A 23,878-nucleotide genomic window follows, 5' to 3' on the forward strand; every position below is an offset into this window, starting at 1 on the left:
TCTTTGGCACCAGTGTCCCTGATGCCTCTGGTTTCATTGCTAGCCATAGTTTTAGTGCAGCTACTTAATACAGTCCTACAACTGCAGCATCAGTGGAGACTGACACTGCAGGTATTGTTACCTCTGGCACCAATTTTCCTGGCTGGGGCTTGCCCCTTTGCAAAAAACAATTTACTCCAGGCTTCACCGAAAGTGCTTTTGGCAAAGCATTTTTACAGTTTTTGCTGTTGCAGAGAAAGGTGCCGATTTGACATGACTCCTCTTCATCCTCAGGCTCTCTCCATTATTCCCTGTTTAAAGATATTAAATTCCGGTTCTGGAAGATTCTCTGGTGGCAGGCTTAGACATTGTCTGTTCCCTTACCCTGACTTCCTATAGTTATCCTGTTTCATTGTCATCTGTTGAAAGAATTTGTCTGTTCTAATTCTTATCCTTTCCCTAAAAGCCTAGCTGGACTTTAATGAAACCAAACATACAGAATCACATTTAGATTCACTAATAGAGGACCTTGTTGAGGAGGAATGGATCAGCTGTCATTCTTTTCTTCCAGCAGATCCAGTTTTGGGGAGTATTTACATCTGATGCAGCAGAAAGGGTTAGTTGGCATTCTGACCATATGTTGTCTCTCCAGAGAAGGCTGTGTTGGGCCTGTCTTTCACCTCCTAGACCACTTAAGCAGTCTAAATCTTGGTCTAATCTTAAAGGTTGCTTATAAAATTGCAGTGGAGAATACAGACATAATTTTGTAGCAAAGGAAGTGGATTGGCTTTTCCACTCCCCAAGGGAATATTCAGTTTGGGCATAGGCTTCCACACCAGATATTACAACTCTGTTCAGCAGCCCGGTGAAAGGCTCCCCCTCCTTATAGCCCAATTGGTCATTCATCAGACAGGAGTCTTAAGGTGATGGACATATTTAGAAAGCACATGTTCACATTTTCCACACTGCCCTTGTGGACATTGAACTATTTTATGCATATATTTTCAAAGGGACTTTGTATACGAATTGCAACATGTGCTAGGAAAGAGTTGCAAAATGGAGCACTGAAGGACAAATTGTATCTCTACTGGCACGAGCAGTGGTGGTTATGGCACACATCATTTACGACACAGCAGAAGGTGTGGCTACAGCAAAACTGTCTGCAGCCTGTTAGTGAAACACAGAGGTTGAGCAGCAGGAAGAGAGTGCTAGAGAGAGAGAGTCCCCTTGGTCTGTATTTCAGCAAAATCACATGCTCTGAGGGCAGCTTTTTCACTCATCACTGGAAGGCCATGGTCAACCTCCACAGCGTCAGTAATGAGGCATTGCCTGACTCTCCCACTCTTGAAACATTCTGGGATCTTTTCTCCCTCTTTGTGAAGGCTTGGAGAAAGATTTTATAAGGAAAGGTAAGTAAATGAAATATCTACAGTTTTTACCATACCATTTCTTTCCATTCCAAAATCCCATTGCTATCCTTGCTGGACATTCCACCCTCTCTGAATTAAGTGTCAAGAAGGGAGATCATGAACCTCCTTAGAAAATAGCCATCCAGGAGGTCCCAGCAGAGTAGAAAGCTTAGGACATTATTCAGAACTCTTTCAGTGCTAAAGAAGACAAAGGACTTTAGGCCTATTTCGAGTCTTTGCAGCCTAAACAGACTTAATCCAAATTAAACCTTTTGGATGGTCATGGTGTAGGCTGTTCTTCCCAGTTTGACGTTGTTGTAATTTTTGGAATTTCAGGACACCTGCCTGTATTTGAAAGTCAAGAACTTTGGTGATTTCTGCATTTTCTTGTTTGGAGCCAAGTCATTTTCAGTTCAAAACTTTCTTTTTGTCTCATCTCTTCCCATTAAGATTTTCACCAAGTGCAATACCTCATGTGAGACTCGGGAAGTCAAGATGTTCCTTTACCTAGATAACATTCTCCTTACTACTTCATCTTTAACAGATCAGGAGAAGGTAAGGGACATTCTTAATCTCCATTTCTCTTGTAGTGTTTGTAAACTACACAGAGCCCTACTCTGCTTTCGCTCAGAATACTACATTCATAAGATGGGCATACTTCGTTTTTGGACCTTTCTGCTCTGGGATATGACGGTATTTCTTCAGCAAATAGTCACTTCTCCTTTCTTTGATTTTTTTTTTCCTCTTTTTTTTTTTTTTTTTTTTTTTTTTTTTTAAACATTTTGCCATCAGTGACATTTCTTAAGAGTTTTATGCCTTATGGCACTGTAAGTGCTTATGATACCTTGTACCAGGTTTAACGTGAAAGCTCTTCATTGAGAATTTTGGGCCTAGTGTTCTAACATCTTGGCTGTTTGCCATTTCCAGTTTGGAAATAGAGATTGATTCCCACCACCCTTCGCTTGGAAAGATGTTTTCAGCTTCAGACACCTCAGATCCCAGTCACCATAGATGTATTTGCTGTAAGGTGGAGGTGTATTTAAACATGCTGACTGTTCAGTATGTCTGGTCACCTCAGGAGTCTCATCCTCGTAAGTATTTTAGAAATGAGGATAGTTCACTTGTCTTTGCTTTCTGGAGTGTGCATGCATGTGCATGAGTTTGCGTGCGCTCGCACGTTTGTGTGATCACAAGTCACTGGAACGACATGGCTTTTTTATAGTACATCAGCAAATGGGAAGGTATACACACACACACACACACACACACACACACACTTGACCCCCTTTACTGGGAAGCATTGAAGTAATGGTGATCGGCTAGTAATTTGCACCACTTTTTTTTAAGAGAAGAGCACATTCTAGGGGAGGCCAACTTCTTGGTGGACAGAGACTTTCATTATTTTTTATGATCTCATGAATGGTGTCTGAATTGCTGCATGACAGGAAATGTATTTCACCGGTGAGGTACTTGAGTATGCATTCTCTTTGATTGTCCACAAATGACAAACATCATAGCTTCTTTTCTACTGCTGCTGCTCTGAGGGATTAGGCCAGGGAAGTCCTGTCTAGATAACCGGGGACTCCTTTATGTTTTTCCACATTTTCTCAGAGAAAGATATTATCCAGAAAGCCAAACTTAACAGGACCTGGGTCATTCTTGTAGCTCTTTTCTGGCCCAGACAAGCTTGGTTTCTCCTTTTAAGTCCATTTCCTGTGTAGAAGCCAGACAAGCCACTGCTTCTGTTAATTCTCAAGAGATTGGTGTCTTACCCTTCAGACAAATTCCATTAAACTTTCCATACTGTAAAACTGATGTCCTAGCTTCACCACTTCCATTGATTGCTAAAACATCATGCCTTTTCAGAGAGGGAAGTTTCCTTCATTTGGCCTAACTAGAGTCCTTTATTTAAAAAATAAAATACCAAGACAGATGGCTCAGGTTTTCCTGTTTGAACCTTAAGCTAAGCAGTAGAGTCCTTTATAGCTCCTGTTCCCCTGATCTTATTATGCTTGCATGAAATCTTTTGTTTTAGTTAATGGTTCTTCTGTTAAAGTCCATTTGGTTGCTGTTTTTAACTTTTGATTCTTGTCTGGGTTGTGGTGCTTTAGCCTGTCTTACGTTCTGCAAAGAATTCATGTATGGCACGTTTTACCTTAGGCCTCCTGCTTGCCCCCCCCCCCCCCCCCCAAGCTTTAATGGTAGAAAAGCTCACTCTTCCAAACACTAAGGCTTCTGATTCTTTGGACCAAAGGTTTCCATTCTTGAAGACCCTTTCTTTAATAAGTTATAGTTCTATCAAAAAGATTTCTGAAGCTACAAGTCCTTTCTCTCAAATCTCAGTACATAGTTTTTCACAGTAAAAGGTTAATGTTTCAAATGAACTCGCACTTCATGCCAAATGTTGCATCGGATTAAAATTTGAATTGGTCAGTTTATCTGTTTGGCTTTTTTCCCCCTCTGGTATTCTTTTTGGCTTATTTAGTTGCTAATTTTCACTTGAGTCTATTTTACAGTTGCCTGATCGTAATAGTTGAAGATGGTAGTTTGTGTTTTGTGGCTCAGTTCACAGAGGAGCAAGATCAGAGAGATTGGAAAGTAATATTTTATGTATGGTCCAATATTGTAGCCTCCCAGGGAAGAAGTGAGACGGACATCTACTGCCTGTCAGTGATCTCTGCTTGTGGTTTTAGAGGGCTTACCTCTCTGCAGCAAATGTTTTTACTATTTTTACTGCCTGGTTTATTTTCTTGCAGTGTGACACGCTCAAGTATGTGTGTTAAGAGAGTTTGTGTATTGATGCTCTCATTAATTGCTAAGGAATTCAGATACAAGTTCCAAAGTTTCAAGGACTGGTAGTGGATCTTTCTGATTGTGGTAAGTAGTTACTACATTATAATCTCTTTGCAGGCATTATAATTTGCTAAATAAAGGTAGATGTAGTAAGAAAAAATCTCTTAAAGTGTCATGGAGTTTAATTGTATTGAATTCTGTCATAATATAGATTGACCCAAGATGAACTCACACTGCCTGCAATTCCCAAAGCTCATTCTGCTAGAGTAATGTCAACTTCTGTGGTGTTTTTTTTTTCTTTATTTTGCTTTAATAAAATTGCCAATGACATTTAATGCAGCTACATAATTTTAATGTAAGCAGTTATGCATCTTTTAGTTTGAGTGCATCCCCCTGACCCAATGTAGATGTACATTATCCATTTTTATGAAAACTTTTTGTTGGATACTGAGGTAATTAAAAAGAGAGTTCTTTACTGAGTATTTGTCTTTTAAGTGTCCCTTTTTTTGTTTTTCAGGTGATGATGACCAATCTACACAAATGACAAAAACCTGGGAAGATGATAGCATTGGTGAAGTGATGGCAGATAACTTTGTTGCAATAAAAGTTGATGCCAGAAGGTTAGTTTAGTAGTCCTTAACACTGCTTCGGATTGTAATACATGATAAAATATGTTAGAAATGTTGCATATTTTAATGTTTCGGTTTGCAAAGAAAAAGTGCATAATTTTTGCATCGAGTAGCCTAGTCTAATATGTTGTTAGGGGTAGTATTAGTCCACGCCAGCCAGACAGTTTAATAGTAAACGTTCTAACTGTGTGAGGTAATGAGATTCATCCAGGTTTTCTGCTTAGATATTAAGGCATTGTATTTTAATGATTTTTATCCTGCACTCGGAGGGAAATGTTGAGGTACCTTTTAATATTTCTTTTCATGAAATGAGATGTGTGATCAGGTTTTTGGCAGGACTAAAGGTGAAAAGCCATAGGGAGCCCAGCAGCTCAGATTTTACAGACTGCTAGCCCCTTCCCTTTTACGCATAATGCCATTCAAAGTCTCTTACTGTCTAGATAACTTTTATTGAGTGTCTGTCTACTGTATTGGATAGGCAGTTCCAAATTACTTAAAGAATATTTGTTTTATTTTTGAGAAAAAGTTTACTGCTCAGTTTTTTTTCCCCTTGTATTTTCTAGTCATACCAGTCAACTGTTTAGGTCATCCTACTCCGTTATCTTTTCCTTGAGAGTTTACAACTCTCAAATGCTCTTTCCTAGGCCGTGGAGTTTTTCTTGCCTCACTAACTCTTGCAGGTGCATATATGTTATTGCTCTGATCATTTTCTGTTTTTTCAGATTTTGTGTTACTGTTACTGGGCAGTTATTGTTTGGTCAGGTTGTCAATGGAATCAAATGCATTTAAAATGTGAATGTGGGCACAACAGTGTCTGTACAGCTTAAATGAAAAGAAAATTTCTACTGCTTGTGATATTTCTAAATTGTTTACTTCCATGACTGTTGTAGATAGAAAACAAAATAAAGTTGTTTAGAATGGTACAGTGCTCTGTATTTGCTCCTGATGGAGCTTTGACCTCAAGCATTGCTTCAGGTTAATGACTGAGCCTGTAGCCATTCAGGATGATTCTTTCAGTCATAAAGATCAAAGACAAAATGAACAAGTTTAGGAGTGATGAGGTGAAAGATTTCTCTGTAGGTCTTCACAGCCTGTTAAATAAAATCAGAGGAAAATCTGACTTTGTACATTCTCTTGTTGCTGTTTCTAAAATAACTGCCAGAGAGTTGTCTGCTGTATCTCCAGTAAACCTGGTCAGAATTGATAGACTAACTTCTGTGTCAAATACAGAGGTGCATGGAAGTTTGTATTCAAGACAGTCTATTTCAAAGTCTTTTGGATATTATTTATTCCACTTGCAGAGATTGACTATGAATATATAATGGAAGTCTTTAAGGTCCACCAAAACATTTCTTTTGCCTCGTTCTGCTGGGGTACAGGGCAAACAGAGGTACTTCTTCATTGATGGCTATTTTAGCCAGAATGTCTATGATTTTGTCACTGGCTCCAATTAAATCACCAATCAGGATGAGACTGGTTTTGAACCAATAGGAACTGATGTTGATATCCTCAGATCTGTCTGTGTCAGCTTTTGTCAGTGTTGATATCAATCCTTGCAGGTTTGGCTTTCAAACCTTTATAGCTGAGGTTGTTCAAGTTGGGTCCAGGAGGAGTCAATGGGTATGTCACTGCCATTGTCAGGAATCTGGCTGTCAGAGTTGGGCTTAGCACTGATTCAGTCAGTGTTGACCTTGGCAGACTTTAGCCTTTGCTGGCAGGTGCCAGGGCTGTCAGTCTCTAGTGTACTGTTGACACTGATGTCTATACCATCATAAGAAGTCCTACATTTGCTGTTATCACTGCCAGTTTCCACTGTGATATTGGCCACTACAAGGAGTATGTCTTTGTCTTAACCTTTGACTGTTTTCCTTTTCAGTCAGCAGGACAGTGCGGACAGGAATACTTTTGCAAAATCAGTCCTAGATATCTGGAATTTGCAAACTTCATCATCGTCTAATGTCTCACCTGTGAAATCTGTTAAGAAATGCAAGTATAACAGAAAACACTTGGACACTTGCTAAGATTCTCCCACCCCAGATGTTGAGGATGAAAACGTTGTTGGTTCTCCACTTTGCCCCTCTGATGACCACAGATTTGGGGAAGTACTTTTAAGATGATGTAAAGAGAGGGATGTCTCACACCAGTCACGACCTCTCCATAAAGGATCCTGTAAGAGGTCTTCTGGCTCCCTAGCCTTCTGCTTGTGTGGTTACTCCTGTTGATAAAATGATGTGCACACTGCAGTGTGCATTTTTTTTCATCTTACCTTTAAGCATCCCTTTGACTAGCACTTTCTCTAATACCTGCTGGAAAGCACTAGGAAGCCTTAAACTGATACAAGCACTCAACTCTCCTTGTTAATAAGGAGAAATTAATAGTAGGCACTAAACAGCCTATAATTGCAAAGTACCTTGCTAAGGTAAGGGAAAACAGCTCCTGTACTTTACAAAAAAAAAAAAAGCACCAAACCAGGCATGTCCAAGGGTCAGCTTCCGGTGATTTCTCCTGTCCACCTGGTGAATCTGTGCATACTGCGGCAATGCAGCAATTGCCTCATGTACACAGACAACCCTCTCCTCCTACCACCCAACACTACAACCTGTGAGAGATGCACTTACATAGCCAAAATGGAAGCAAAGCTCTCTCCACCCAAGATTGTGCTAGACGGTCAAGAGGAGAAGGTTAACACCCACACTACACCTCAAGCAACACATAGCCCTTCTAAACCCACACCACCAACACCCACATATAGCAACACTAAATCCACATATGCAGAGGCCCTTAACTGTAACCTGCCCAAGCAACAAGGACCTCTGAAGCTGAAACGCAAACAAACAACAGTCACAACCAAAGTGTCACATAGTTCACAACACCTGTGTGCCACCCAGCAACAGCCCCTAAGGCAAGACAATGTACCTAACACTTCAGTCATAGGTGACTCTATAGTCCGGCACACTGATGTCCTTCTCACCAGGTTGAACAAGGAGAAAATTACAGTCAGCTGCCTGTCGGGTGCCAGGATCCGCCACGTAACGCATGCACTCAAGTCACTCCACAACAAGTACAAATATGACTCTGTCATTGTCCATGTTGGAGTGAATGACTTGAGACGTACCTCCCTGGACTACATGAAAAGAGACATGGAAGAGCTCTCGGATCATGTGGCCCAGGCAGGTATGACCCTAGCCCTGAGTAGCATCCTGCCTTCGCCCAGAATGACACCACAATATAAGGACAAAATGATTGACTTCAACAATTGGCTAAGCTTCTGGTGTCATTCAAAGGGGATCCAGTATCTGTCTGCCTGGGGCGACATGATTGACAGACCACGATGCTTTGCCAGAGATGGTCTGCACCTGTCGCCCCTGGGATTCAGGTTACTGGCTAAGGATCTTGCCACCCCTATAGTGCCTTTTTTAGGCAAAGTTCAAAGGACAAAACCACCACCGTAACAGGTACAAGCATGCAAAATCTGAAGGTAATGCTACTCAATGCTAGAAGTCTAAACCTCAAAATGCACTCTCTCGAGGCACTCCTAAAAATGGAGAACATCGATATCTGTGCAGTAACTGAGACCTGGTTCAAGGCTCCAGAGAGCACCCCTGCAATACCAGGGTACAATTCTTACCACACTTTTCAGCCACCAAAGCAGGACCGAAACACTAAAGGTGGAGGAGTGTCAATATTCACCAAGGATATTCACACCACCAGGCTAGTTGCCCAACACAATGCATCTGCAATTCTCCAGTTACAACTAACACTAGGTAAGACTGCAATCCAAATTGTAGCTTGCTACAGATCCCCCACCATGCCCCAAGATTCTCACTACACCTTTCTAAACATTCTGGAAAATATTAAGATAGAACCAAACACCCTAATACTGGGTGATTTTAACTACCCTGCCATTAACTGGGAAAGCTACTCATGTACCAACACCTTTGCCCAACAGTTCTTGGAATTCATAAATTCCAACGCCCTGGATCAACTAATCCATAGTCCCACCAGGGGTTTCAATATCCTAGACCTGGTCATTACCAACATGGGAAATCGATGCTCCACACCTATGGTCACCCCCTCGTTAGTCACGTCTGACCATAAGCTAATCACCCTTAACATCCACATCCCACCCCCACCCCCCAGTAAGGAAACCTCCATAAAAAACTTCTCCAAAGCCAACTTCATGCTACTCAAGTCAGAAGTGACAAATTTCATGACACACACGCAGAAGGGAGCTGAAAGTTCAACTGCTGAGTCCTACACTAAGGCACTGTACGAGCACATCAACTCATACATAAATCGTGCTATCCCAGATAGAACCAAGATGCTCTCATCCAAAAAAAAAGAAGCCAATCTGGTGGTCCCCTGCCATAAACAAACTGTACAACAAAAGGAAGAAACTGTTGCAGAAAAGAGGAAAATCCCAGGATGCAAAAAACTTCTTTACCAGCCTCAGTAAGAAACTGAGATCCCTCATAAAATCCTCCAAAGCTAGTTACGAAAATAAAATTGCCAAAGATTCCAAAGACAACCACAAGGCATTCTATAACTATGTCAAGAATCTAAATGGCAATGCTCAGATCTGCTCTGAGCTAAAACAGAATGGCATTAAATATACTGATCCCAAGGATATTGCCAATATCCTGGCAGATCGATTCAGTGCCAGCTTCACCCCCCTCTCACCCCCTAAATGGCCCATCTCAATACTGGAAGATTGCCAAATTCCGGTAATAACAGCCACACAGGTAAAAAACGCACTCTCCAAAGCTAAGAATACAGCATCCATGGGACCAGATGACATCCTGGGCTGTGTACTACATGAACTACAATATGAACTGGCACCTCACCTAAGTGTCATGTTTAATCATAGCCTCACCTCAGTTTTCGTGCCCACTGAGTGGCGCACAGCTATAGTTATCCCACTCTACAAGGGGGGAGCCACCTTGGATCCTGGAAACTACTGTCCCATCAGTCTGACAAGCCTTATCTGCAAGGCCATGGAGCGTATTATCATGGAACTTATAAACAAAGATATTGGCAACCTTCAAACCTGGACCCCACCCAGTTTGGGTTTGTGAAGGGCCGATCTTGTCTCCTGAACTTGATTGACTTCTTCGAATCAGTCTCCAGAGCCATGGACGAGGGTAGGTGGTCCACACAGCCTATCTAGACCTTGCCAAGGCCTTTGACACCATCCCCCACTCTGGAATCGTAGATAAACTTACTAAGCTGGGCATTAATCCCTACATCACCCAATGGGTTGCTAACTGGCTTACTGATAGAACCCACACTGTAAAAGTAGCCGACTCCAAATCCAGCTCCAGACAAGAGACAAGTGGAGTACCTCAGGGTTCAGTCCTGGGACCGCTCTTGTTTGGCATCTACTTCTCTGAAGTACAGGCCAACACTAAGGGACTCTGGATAACAAAGTTCGCAGATGACTGCAAACTGGGAACCATTATTGAATCCCCAAATGATGTGGATACTCTACAAAAGGGCCTTACAGAAACAGATGCTTGGTGCCAGAGCCATGGGCTCAAGCTCAATGCCAAGAAATGTATAGTTATTCCCTTTGGGGAAAACATGTATCTGTGAATTACCATATAGGTGGCAGTACACTAAACACTAAAAGTGTGATAAGAGGCTTAGGGACACGGGTGGGCAGCAGTCTCACCTTCGATAACCACATCGCCACAACAGTCAGTAAATCCTTCAATGTGGCACACCTCATCACTAAGGGCTTTTCATCCAGAAAAAAGGAGGTCATTGTCCCACTGGTACTCATCCCTCATTAGACCCATTATAGAATACAATGCCCCGTTTGGTATGTACCTCTCAAGACATCTGCAACAACTGGAAAGGCCACAGAAATACCTCACTAAGAGAATCACATGCCTAAAGCAGATGCCCTACGCTGACCGCCTTAAAAAACTTCAGCTATACTGTGTCACATATCGTCTACTCAGAGGCGATCTTTGCTTAACATACAAGGCCATGTCAAACCCAGAGCTGTTAGACATGCTACACTTAAAGAAATCCCAATCCCTCAGAGCCACATGCTCCAGGGAGCTAAACCTTGTCATCACAATAAACAAAACATGCTGGAGGGATAGGTTCCTGACCCAGAGACTCCCCAGACTCTGGAATAGATTGCCCATGCATGTCAAGCAGAGTGCCTCTTTGGTCCTCTTCAAAAGGAACCTTGACGATTGGATGGGAGAAAGGAAATTCATCCCGGGGATCACGTCAGTCGCCCTGCTAGACAGGGGTCCAGGGAAGTAAATAGTGTGGGAAGAAATAGCCAGGGAATTGTTATGGCTAGGCTTGTAATAGGCCCTAGGGCTGATAGCCTAGTGTCAACCTATGAACCTATGTGACTTGTAGCTGGATCTTCCTGGGAAAACTCTGATGTTTTGGCACCTGTCCTGAGAAGATTATAAAAGACCTTCCACCGACAAAAAGACTGAACTGTCTGGATTGAGATTCCCAAGACAGAGTACACTCTTAATGTAGCTGTCCTTAAGTATAATACACCACAGAATCCTGTTGTCCATCTCCTGGATGAGGAATCAAGGGCTGTGGACAGATTTGGGAAGTGCACTTGTGAGTGTTCTGCATTCTTCTGGAGGATGGTGAACTTAAATTTTTTGCATTATAAGAATCCAGCAAGAGCTTGCTGACAAAATGAGACTGTCACAGAATAAGTTGCTGAATGGGCAGCTTAAGCTAGAATTGCAGTCCCTGATAGCACCTTTTGTAACCTACTGCTATTCTGATACTGCATGTGGTGATAGTTCAGCTAATGGTTCAGATAGGACTGCAGGAGCTAGCATAGCTCTTTGCCATTATGACTGTCTGTACCTTGCAGAATTTATCAAGTGCTCCAAGGACAGTCTTCACCAGTACTCCCTTTGATGGATCTGTTGTTCTTATTTGGAAAAAAGACCTGGAGAGCATAGTGAAAGTGAACAAGACCTCTGTTGATGTTGTTTTTAAGTTCCAAACACCATAATGCCCCATTCTTGGGATGTAGTGAAGCCCATGTCAACTCTAGTTTGTGTGGCCACCAGCAGCAGAACATCCACAAGTCTGGAAAGAATCAACATAGCTGCTGTAACTTTCAGAATGGTTACCAGCCCAGTGGCAAAAACACTTGACAGCAGCAGGGGTACTCTACTGTTCCCCTATAGGGGAATCAGTCTAATCTCTGAGATCTTGCTCAGCTGTTCCATTCTGGAGATAGATGAAGGACCATGTCTGTCTCTAATTGTAAACATGGCTGGCTGTCCTATCCAGAGGCTGTAATATTCTTCTCCATATCCTTCCTTATCCCTCTTGCTAGACATTGCATCCAGTTGGAAGAGTGCAACAAGAAAGGAGGTATTAAACATTATACAGAAAAGAAATACATAAGATGTTCCAAAAGGCCAGAAAGAATCAGGTTATTACTTTAGGTTCTTTTTGGTTCTTAGTAGGACAACATACTTCAGGTGTGTGTTGATTTAAGTGGCCTGAATGAATTTATTGTCCAAGGAAACTTTTGGGTGACTGCTGTGCAGTCCATCATTCCTTGTGTCTTAGAAGTTCACTGGATATGCCATTTTGACCTGCAGACCCCAGAATGCCCATCAAATGCAAGTCCATACTTACAGTGAACCTGAGGCTGCAAATGGTAAAGTTCACTTGCAGAGCTTGTATAAACATTTCATTTTGCTGTAATTATGTATTTAATATACAAAGTGGACTTTGTGATCGTAAAATACATAGCTTTTCACTTTAGTTACTTCACTTGAGTTATATGAATCAAATTAAATTAAACTTGTATTTGTATTTTCTGTATACTGAGCAGCTGCCCACTTGCTTTTCATGATTCTGTGCCATCTGCCCCCACTTTCTAACAGGTTCATAGGATATGTCAGGCCCTATATTCAGGATAACATGTAATCAAGTAATGCAGATGTCAGTGCTCTAACGTCATAGACTCTGAAAGCGACCCAGTAATTGAATTGCCTTTTAAAGGAAATTAGTGAAGTAGGTTTCCTAATGTTACAAGACGGTCCATTCTAAAGGGACAGCATAGGTTGTGATAGGAATCTTTTATGCAGATTTGATATGCATAAACCATATTACAATAAAGTGACCATTTTTTTTTCATGTTTATTTTTGAACAATACACAAGTCCAGCTTGGGAATCTTAATCCAGAAGGTTCAGTCTTTGAAGATGGAAGGTCTTTTATAATCTCCTCAGGACAGGTGCCAAATCATCAGAGTTTTGCCAGGAAGATCCAGCTGCAAGCCATATCATTTTATCAACAGGAATAACCACACAAGCAGAAGGCTAGGGAGCCAGAAGACCTCTTACAGGATCCTTTGTGGAGAGGTTGTGACTCATGTGAGACATCCCTCTCTTTACATATTTATCTTAAAGTACTTCCCCAAATCTGTGATCATCAGGGGACAAAGTGGAGAATCAACAACTTCTTCATCCTCAACATCTGGGGGTGGGAGAATCTTGGCAAGTGTCCAAGTGCTTTCTGTTACACTTGCATTTCTTAAAAAATTTCACAGGTGATACAGTTTGCAAATTCTAGATATCTGGGACTGATTTTGCAAAAGTATTCCTGCCCCCACTGTCCTGCTGACTGAAAAGGAAAACAGTCAAAAGTTCAGACAAAGACATACTCATTGTAGAGGCCAATGTCACAGTGGAAACAGGCAGTGACAACTGCATATGTAGGACAGCTTGTGATGGTATAGACATCAGTATCAACACTACACTAGTAACCCAAATATTTGGGAATTGATGAAGGATCAAAAATAAAACCTGAACAAATGAGAAACTTAGTAAGGAATACTTTAGAAGGCTTAAATTAATCCTGAAAACAGAGTTGACATCTAGGACCACAGTACAGGCTGTAAACCAATTTGCTCGTTGTATCTTAACTTACAGTTTTGGAGTAATTGACTGGCCCCACAATGTGTTGGATAGATTAGATAAGAAAACAAGAAGGATGCTTCATGCTCACCAAATAATTTATAAAAATCAGTGCATAATAAGATATGTTCCCCGTTCCGAAGGAGGTATGGACCTCCTTTGAAATGGATTACTTGTATAGATCTGCAGTTGTGGAACTCTACATGTCTGCTGACCTCACAAAACCCAAACATAGTGAAAGTTTTGAAATATGAGGAGAATAAATTTAAGATAACCTCTCTGTGTAATCTAGCAGAAGCATATCGGCGTCAAGGAGGAATGAAAATCATACCAGAAGTAGACAAAAATCGGGCAGCAACCGAACGTGCCAAAAAACAAAAAGAATATAAGGTGAAGGATCAGATGAGAAGGCAAGAAATGTGAAAAATTCAAAAATATAGTTGCAAGTATAGAAGACTTCTGGAAGAACCTCATGTTGATCAGGAACGAATGCAGGAATAGTTAAGGAGAGGTAAATTCAAACCAAGAGATGAAAGGTAATATTGGCAGCCCAAGATATAGTGGGCTACGTGCATATTGGTTTACAAAATCCATTGAACATGTTGGAGAAACAGACAAATGTAGGTTTTGTAAAACCAACTTGGAAACAGTCACACACCTTGTTGCTGGTTGTGACATACTAATGGCAGAAGGACTGTATAGTGAAAGGCATAATAATGTGGCAAGAATGTTGCACTGGGGATTGTGCAATCATTATGGTACTGAAGTGGCTAAAAAGCACTGGAAATGTGAGCCGCAAAGCATCGTAGAAAATGATGTTTATATCACATGGGATCACGCATTGCCAACAGTTCAAAAGATAGATGGTAGAAAACCGGATATAGTGGTCCATGAAAAGAAGACAAAATTAGCATTGATCATTGATCATAGCCCATTGTACCACACCCGTTATCACTCCCTCCTTGGTCATATCCGACCACAAACTGATAACCCTGGACATCCTCACCCCTCCACCTCCCCCAGTCAAAGAAACCATAGTCAAAAACCTTTCCAAAGCAAACTTCAAACTACTTGCATCAGAAGTGGAAAGCTTCACTATTCCCTTGCAGAAGGATAATGATATCCAGGCTGCGGAATCCTACACCAAGGCACTCTATATGCATCTTCAGGATTGCATGGACCATGCTATCCCAAATAAAACCAAGACTCCTTCCTCAAACAAGAAGAAACCAGTCTGGTGGACCCCGGCCATAAGCAAACTTTACAATAAAAGGAGGAGACTTATACAAAAAAAGGCCAAATCTCAAGTAGAAAAATGATCCCTGATCAGCATTAGTAAGAAATTGAGGGCCCTCATCAAGTCAACTAAAGCTAATTTTGAAAAAAAAGTTGCCAAGGATAACCATAAGGCCTTCTATGGCTACGTCAAAAACCTAAATGGCAACGCTCAGGTCTGTTCTGAGCTAGTACAAAATGGAACAAAATACACTGACCCTGCTGACATTGCCAACATCTTGGCTGACAGGTTCAGTGCAAATCCCCCCCCCCCCACCACCACCACCTACAGGGCCTATTACCATTCCAGAGGATTGTGCAAGTCCAATTATTACTGATACGTTGGTTAACAAGGCTCTATCTAAAGCTAAAAACACTGCCTCCATGGGACCAGATAGTGTCCCAGGCTGTGTCATATGCGAGCTCCAAAAGGAATTAACCCCGCATCTTAATACCCTGTTCAGTCTCAGCCTCTCCACAGGATATGTGCCCATAGAATGGCGCACGGCAACGGTGGTCCCGCTACACAAGGGTGGGGCCACAACTGACCCTGGGAACTACCGACCAATAAGCCTGACCAGTCTGAAGGCTATGGAGCGAATCATTATGGAACTCATAAATGGAGAGATTGGGAACCTCCAGTCGCTGGACCCCACACAGTTCGGCTTCGTCAAGGGCAGATCATGCCTCCTAAACCTGATGGATTTCTTTGAGACAGTTACTCAGGCTATAGATAAGGGAAAGGAGGTACACACTGCTTACCTTGACCTTGCTAAAGCATTTGACACCATTCCCCATTCAGGTATTATTGATAAGCTCACCAGCCTGGACATAAACCCTTATGTCACAAGATGGATCGCAAGCTGGCTCTCAGACAGATCCCATAAAGTAAGAGTAGCAGGATCTATGTCCGAATCCAGACCATTAACGAGTGGTGTGCCTCAGGGCTCTGTCCTGGGGCCCCTCTTATTTGGCATATACTTCTCAGAAGTACAGGCAAGCACTGAAGGGCTGTGGCTGACTAAGTTTGCGGACGACTGCAAACTGGGTGCTATAATAGTCTCCAGCCGACATGGAGATCCTCCAGAAGGGCCTAAATGAGACTGATGCATGGTGTCAAAGCCATGGTCTCAAGCTAAATGCAAAAAAATGCGTAGTAATCCCCTTTGGAAAAAACAGAGTACCCGCAAACTACAATATAGGAGGTAATCCCCTGAAATCTGAAGAAGAAATAAGGGATCTAGGGACCCAAGTAGATAGTCAGCTTTCCTTTGATGACCATGTTGCCAAAGTGGTTAGAAAATCCTTCTATGTGACCCATCTGATCACGAAAGGGTTCGCATCAAGATCTAAGATGTAATGGTGCCCCTCTACTCTTCCCTCATCAGACCCATTATTGAGTACAATGCACCAATTGGAATGTACCTGGCTAGACATCTCCAGCAGCTGGAGAGACCACAGAGGTATCTAACCAAGAGGATTACTGGCCTCAAACAGTTGCCCTATGCAGCACGATTGAAAAAGCTAAGACTGTTCTCTGTTGCATACCGCTTTTTCAGAGGCGATCTCTGTCTAACGTACAGAGCCATGTCCAACCCAGAATTGTTGAACATGCTCCATCTTAGCAAAACCAAATCTACTCGAGCTACACACTCTAGGGATATAAACCTCAACACAACAATAAATAGAACATGCTGGAGGGATAGATTCCCTTCACAGAGACTTCCCTTGGTATGGAACAGGGTCCCGATCTACCCTCACTATCACTCTTCAAGAGGAACCTTGATGAGTGGATGGGTAACAGAAAGTTCACACCGGGGATCACACCAACAGCACTACTAGATAGGGGCCAAGGGTACTAGCTGCTAGTACAAGGGTCTAGGGAACTACTAAAGGGGCGGTGAATACCGCACAACGTGGCTGGGCTAATATATGCCTTCGGGCAGATAGGTTCATAGGTTGGCACTGGGCTATCATTGAAATTGCCACACCCAGTGACTACAGTGTCTTGTGTAATAAAATATCAGGATCTGCAGGCAGAAATGAGAGCAATGTGGAAGAAAGATACCCAGACAGTTCCAATAGCAGTAGGAGCAACAGGTCTTCTAAAAAAGAATCTACAGTCGTATTTAGATATGTTACCAATACATGTAACCCCATATGAATTGCAGAGGGAGTCATTACTGAGCACGTTGCAGGTGCTGCGAAGTACACTTTTGGCTGACATCAAAGATTGAAACAATACCAATTTCATGAACTTTAATCGTACTTTGACGTAGGAATGGGGGTCCTTTTCCATCATGGTATTAGAAACCCAAAAGATTTGGAGAAATTAAAAGAGAGGAACACACTGTAAGATGTATTGTGCCTATCCCCAATGTACAGACAGTGTTGCATAAGTTAAATGTGCTAGGAGTCTATGGTCATAGTGCATATTTTTATAAGCTGACATCTGCTTTGTAAACTTCCTTTGAACCAGCTGTAGTAGCTGTAAGTCGTGTTTTTTTAACAGCAGAAAACTGGAGTTATAGTTTAACATAGATGTTCATCGTGCATACAGCTGCAGTCATAACAGATGGGGTTCTCCTGCCGTCAGACGGGTCCTCGGTCGGCCGAATTCCAAAGTCTAGGTCCGGCGTCGGTTGTAGTCGCTTCTTCCCTGACGTCAGTGCGACAGGGGTATAAAAGAACCAGCCAACGCCATTTTCTTCAGTCTTTCTTGCCGCGCGGTGCCCGAAGCAGAAGCAGTTCGCAAGTGCCGGTCAGCCAGCTCCTGAAATTACGAAAATTTTGCAACCGAAGTCTTCTTGAAAGCTAAGTACCCCGTTGGGGAAACTTTTCTTGCCTCAGACCGATGTCAGACAAAGTTAATAATTGTATTTCATGTGGGAAGCAAATACCGCATAAGGATTTCCATTCCCTCTGTATTCCTTGTTTAGGCCCAGACCACGACGTCTCGGTCTGTCGCTTTTGTGCTACATTCAACAAACGCACCATTAAGCGTCAGGCGGAGTTCGCCCAGCATTATTTTGGCAAAACATTTAACTATATTATGTCGTTGGATACTCCGACTCCAGTTTTGTCTAAAAAGCGCAAAGATAAGGACCGACACACGAGGTCCGCGGCCTCTACCAACACCACGCCAAAGCCGACTACACGTGGTCCGGTTCTCAGCGAGGCGCCTACACAGCCCCTGACTACCAACGACACTTCATTGGCGGCGTCTCCTGTGCCCGAGGTCGCAGGCTCCTCGGCACACACCCCGACTACAGATACCGAAGCCACTCTTGGCGGTGAATCTTAAAATGTGGACAGGTCTACCTCCTCTCAAGGTGTCTTCAGACCTTCCTCTTCTTTTTCCATCAAGGCTTTCACTAAGTCTAAAGCAGCCATGCATTCTAAGAGACAAGCTACACAGGGCCCATCTCCAGGCCCCATGCCTAAAAAACAGATGCTTAAAATGGCTGAGGATTTAATTACTCTTATCAGGGGTTCTCAACCCCCCCCCGGACAAAAGGCCCAGAGTGGAGGAAGAATCCCCCTCCTCTGATCAGGGCTCCATTATATCAGAGCACTCTGATGAACAGGAACATTCTTACTCCCCTTTTGAAGACTCTGATGCAGAGGAGTCCATTCCCTCTGTGTGTCCCCCAGAGGATTACTCATTTGGGGAAACTTTGCATACCTTAAGGGAACACTTCCACTGGGAAGGCCAAGATTATTCAGATTCCAAGAAAAGGCTTAGGGAATTTCTCTTGCTACCTCAGCACAGGCCTCTGGCTATTCCTCCTGTCTTGGACATACTAGATGATGTGTACTCGGAGGCCTGCCTTAACCCGGATTCTCTACCTCCAGCCCCAGTCAAGCCTGACAGGTACTACAGGGTTCCTGACTCACACCAATTTCTATACAAAAGCCATGCTGCTGACCCAGAAACCATCTCACAGGGCCCCAAGGGAATTAAGGCCTCCACTGCTAAAAATCCATTACCTTCTGAGAGAGATTCCAGATCCTTAGAAAGGTGGGGATAAAAGGTATATACCTCGGCCACCTTAACCATGAGGGCATTAAACTGTCAGTTCCATATGCTAAAGTACCAACAGTTTTTGTTATCACAATTGTGAAGTAAAATGTCACAACCTGAACAACCAGACTTGAAGGAGTTGCAGGATTTGATGCATAGTGCAGAACAAGTGGGTAAACATACCTTACAATGTGGTTTTGATGCTCTAGAGGCCTCATGTAGAGCTGCTGTTACAGGATCCAGTCATACGTAGACATGCCTGGCTCAAGGAACAAACCTTACCAGATCATGTCAAAGCTAAATTACTAGATGCCCCTCTACAAAAGGATGTATTATTTGGTGCTAATGCTGAGGAGGTATTAAGGAAAATGAAGGAAAAGGCTAAATCAATGCAAACAGTGAAAGATTTTCTACAGGTACAACACCCACGTTTCAGTAGAAATTGGCCTTCCAAAAATTGGTCCTTTCCAGCCACGGACAGACCCCAAAGAGGTAGATACAGGCACCCGAGGGGCAGAGGGCAAGCCCAAGGATCGTTTAGAGGCAGACAATGGCAAGCTCCCACACAAAGAGGTGGTGAGGATAACTCGCAACCATTCAGAAAGCAAGCCCAATGACTTTCCCCTTTGCATGCCAAGCAAGACTCAAATGGCAGCACCCTTAGGCGGAAAACTGGAATTATTTTCAAAAAATTGGCATATTGTCACAAAAGACAAATGGATCCTGGACATTATAAACAGAGGCTACAGATTCCATTTTCACACCCTTCCAAAAATGGCATGCCAAACCTGCCACACAATCAAAGGGCAGAGGCACAAAGACAAATTTCAGATCTCATAGACATGAAAGCTATTCAAGAGGTACCTACGCACGAACAAGGTCAAGGTTTTTATTCCAGACTATTCCTGGTACCAAGGAAGGGAAAAGATTGGAGACCTATTTTGGACCTATCCATCCTAAACACATTTCTACTCGTACCAAAATTCAAGATGCTCATTCTACAGCAACTTCTTCCCATGCTGGGAAAGGAGTCTTGGCTGGTAACATTGGACCTCAAGGAGGCATACCTGCATGTCCCAATCAGACAAAATTGCAGAAGATACCTCAGATTTCTTGCAGGGTCAACCCATTATGAATTCTCTGCATTGCCCTTTGGCTTATCTACTGCGCCCAGAGTATTCACGAAATGCCTGGCATCAGTAATTGCCTACTGCAGACTTCAAGGGATACAAATATACCCCTATTTGGACGACTGCCTGATCCAAGCGGACAGCAAGCACATTCTTCTGAAACATCTGGCTTATGTAATAATGTTGTTGAATTCTCTGGGATACACAGTCAACAAAAAGAAATCAAGGCTAATACCCTCTCGGAAAATAATTTTCCTGGGTGCCAACTTGGATACAAACACCCAGATGGCCTACCTCACGCCAGAGAAGCAGGGGCAATTAACTCAATACTTCAGAACATTAGCAAATTGCACCAGGCTGACTGCAAGGAAAATCCTGCAGGCTCTGGGATTCATGGCATCTTGCATCTTACTAATCCCATGTGCAAAGCTGCATATGAGGAAACTTCAATGGTACCTGAAAAACCTATAGTCTCAACACAGCCACAGTTTGGAAACAATAATACCACTAATTCCATGTCTTCAAAAGGAATTTCTGTGGTGGGCTCAAGCATGCCAAACAAACGCAGGTCTCCCATTCAGCAAGCTTCAAGCAAATCAAGTCATCACAACAGACGCTTCGGACTACGCCTGGGGGGCGCACATGACAGATTGGTGCATTCAGGGCAAATGGTCCCAAAAAGAAAAGCACCTTCACATCAATCAAAAGGAAATGCTAGCAGTAATAAATGCTATTATAGCTTTCAAAGACCTTCTGCAACCAGGTCAACTATTAATAAGAACGGACAACACCACAGTAATGTGGTACATAAACAAACAGGGAGGAACCCATTCATACCCCCTATGCAGACTGGCCATGTCACTTTGGAACATGGCCCTGGACTTACAAATCGAACTACAAGCACAGTACTTGCCAGGCAAGGAAAACACGCTGGCAGACAACCTAAGCAGAAATATGACGGATCCACACGAATGGAAGTTGCATCCTCAAGTTTTTACAGAGATAATTCAAGCATGGGGAAGGCCAGACATAGATCTCTTTGCCTCCCACAAAAATCACCAATTGACAAAATTCTGCTCTAGGATTTTTCATCCAAAGGCCTGGAGAGTGGACGCTCTCTCTTTCAGTTGGACATCAATGACAGTTTATGCCTTCCCACCTCTTCCTCTGCTGCCCAAAGTTCTATTAAAAACCAGAGCAGACAGACCAAAGATGATTCTCATTGCTCCAGACTGGCCAAGACAACACTGGTACCCACTCCTGAGGAGCCTGACGCATTCCCCACCATGGATTCTGCCTCTAATGCCTCTTCTACTGACTCAGCACAACTTCAAAACTCTTCACAGTCAGCTGAAAACACTCAATCTAGCCGCATGGAAGATTCCTTAAATTCACAACAGACCCTACTCTCCAAGGAGGTGCAGGATGTCATTTTGGAGGCCAGAAGGCCTTCTACTAGAAAAGCCTACTCCGCAAAATGGAAACGGTTTTGTGCCTGGAATCAGAAAAAGGGTCAGAATCCTGGAATACTGAATTTACCTCAAATATTATAGTACCTAGCTGAGATGCTAAGCAGTGGACTTTCTTTCTCCTCCATCAAAATCCATGACTCAGCCATTTCTGCAGAATACAACACTGATCCTCCTTTATTCTCTCACCCCCTCTTAAGACAGTTCCTCAGAGGGGCTAAGAATATAAAACCCCCAAGGAAACGACCAGTACCTGCTTGGGACCTCCATTTCATTCTAGAAAAACTGACCTTGCCTCCTTTTGAGCCAGCTGCTTCAACAGAACTGCAATATTTGTCCTGGAAAACAGCCTTCCTTCTGGCTATCACCTCAGCTCGCAGGGTTTCGGAACTACAAGCCCTCATGGCTGTGCAGCCTTTCATCATTTTCCATCAGGACAGAGTTTCCTTAAGAACCAATCCTTCCTTTATGCCAAAGGTAGTATCCAGGGTAGCCTTGAATCAGGCTATCCACTTACCTACCTTTTACCCTAGTCCTCGAAACAAAGGGGAGAGACTACTACATTCCTTGGACATTCACAGACAGTTATGTTATTATTTGGACAGAACAAAGCCTTTCAGAAAATCAGAGCAACTCTTTGTGTCCTATGCTACAGGAGCTCAAGGGAAGCCTATTTCCAAACAGACAATCTCAAAATGGATAGCCCACTGCATACGCTTTTGTTACTCTTTTCATGGTAAAACTGTACCTGCAGGCATCAGATCTCACTCCACAAGGGCCACAGCTACCTCTGCAGCTTTCCTCAGGGGGGTTCCTACCAAAGATATTTTGGAAGCAGCCACTTGGAGTTCTGTACATACTTTCTCCAAGCACTATCACCTACCATTATACTCCAAATCTAGAGCAGGCTTTGCCACTGCAGTCTTGCAGGGCATCCTGGCTCCTCCTAGTTCCACCTAGTGCCTACCATCCCTTTTTTAGCTTTGGGATTCTACCCATCTGTTATGACTGCAGCTGTATGCACGATGAACATAGTACAGTTTTGTACCTACCATAAATGTAGATGTTCGAGTGCTAATACAGCTGCAGTCCAGGTTTCCCTCCCTCCTTCCCCTCTTGGGACAGGCCTAATGACTAACACCTCCTCATACAACCTGACTGGGGTATTCTTTTATGGTGTATTTGCTTGCAACTACTGTTTTTTGATCATATTGCATTGCATTATTACATAAATTTATGTATTGCCTTCCTTCTGGGGGCACCTGACATCTGGGGCAAGAAAAACTGAAGAAAATGGCGTTGGCTGGTTCTTTTATACCCCTGTCGCACTGATGTCAGGGAAGAAGCGACGACATCCGACGCCGGACCTAGACTTTGGAATTCGGCCGACCGAGGACCCGCCTGACGGCAGGAAAACCCATCTGTTATGACTGCAGCTGTATTAGCACTCGAACATCTACATTTATGGTAGGTACAAGACTGTACTATACTCTGAAGCACATATCTGTCTCGCCAACATGTTTTATTTATGTCACAAGCAAAATTTAAATCCTTGCATCTAGTGATTCTGATGTTCATTTGCGAATGTGCAAAATGTCTATCAGAGCTGGATCTGAGGGTGTCTTGTATGCCAGGCATAGACCGTTTGTCAGTAACCTGTAGGAGACAGTATAGAGATAGGAGTTTAAGGGGCTCCATATAAGACAGTGTGTTTGTACCCTGGATTCTGCTGGAAAAGAACCATTGTGGGTGTTCAAAGGTTGCATATCTCTGGTCGGGTACATTCCAAAGGGGGCATTATAATCTGATGGGTCTAGTAAGAGCCAAATAAAGTGGCACTATGATTTCCATGGACCTGGATGCCATGCCCTTGCTTATAAGTTGCACAATATGGAATGATTTTCTTATTACCTTGGTCACATGTTTGTTAAAGGCTAGGCTACTGTCTACAAATGTTCCCAGATTCCTGACTTCCAGGTCAACTCCTTTGGGTGTCTTATTGATGGAGTAATTAGCCTGGGTGGTAGTTTTCCCAAAAGGCAGTATAATGCATTTCGTAGCATTGAATTTTTATTGTTGATTTTGGCACCAGTCATTTGTCCATATTAGACCCTCTTGTAAGATGTTTTTGTCATGGGATGAATCTGTGATGGCTCCCAATTTGCAGTCGTCTGTGAACTTGGTCAACCAAAGCCCCATGACAATAGCCTTTACTTCCGAAGAAGCAGATTCCAAGTA

The 23,878-nt window shown here is 42.9% G+C and overlaps 1 protein-coding gene across 1 annotated transcript in view; it reads left to right on the forward strand.

The window, feature by feature from the left end:
• The window catches only part of UBXN4 (UBX domain protein 4), a 1,313,764-nt gene that overhangs the window by 121,844 nt on the left and 1,168,042 nt on the right, over nt 1-23,878 (forward strand). Inside the window, exon 2 of the mRNA XM_044074960.1 lies at nt 4,699-4,801. Within this exon, the coding sequence (XP_043930895.1) occupies nt 4,699-4,801 (103 nt within the window). The remainder of the gene's footprint in view (nt 1-4,698; nt 4,802-23,878) is intronic.

The sequence above is a fragment of the Protopterus annectens genome, chromosome 6.part0 (genome assembly GCF_019279795.1).
Source record: "Protopterus annectens isolate FY-2018-M chromosome 6.part0, PAN1.0, whole genome shotgun sequence".
Taxonomy (NCBI): domain Eukaryota; kingdom Metazoa; phylum Chordata; order Ceratodontiformes; family Protopteridae; genus Protopterus; species Protopterus annectens.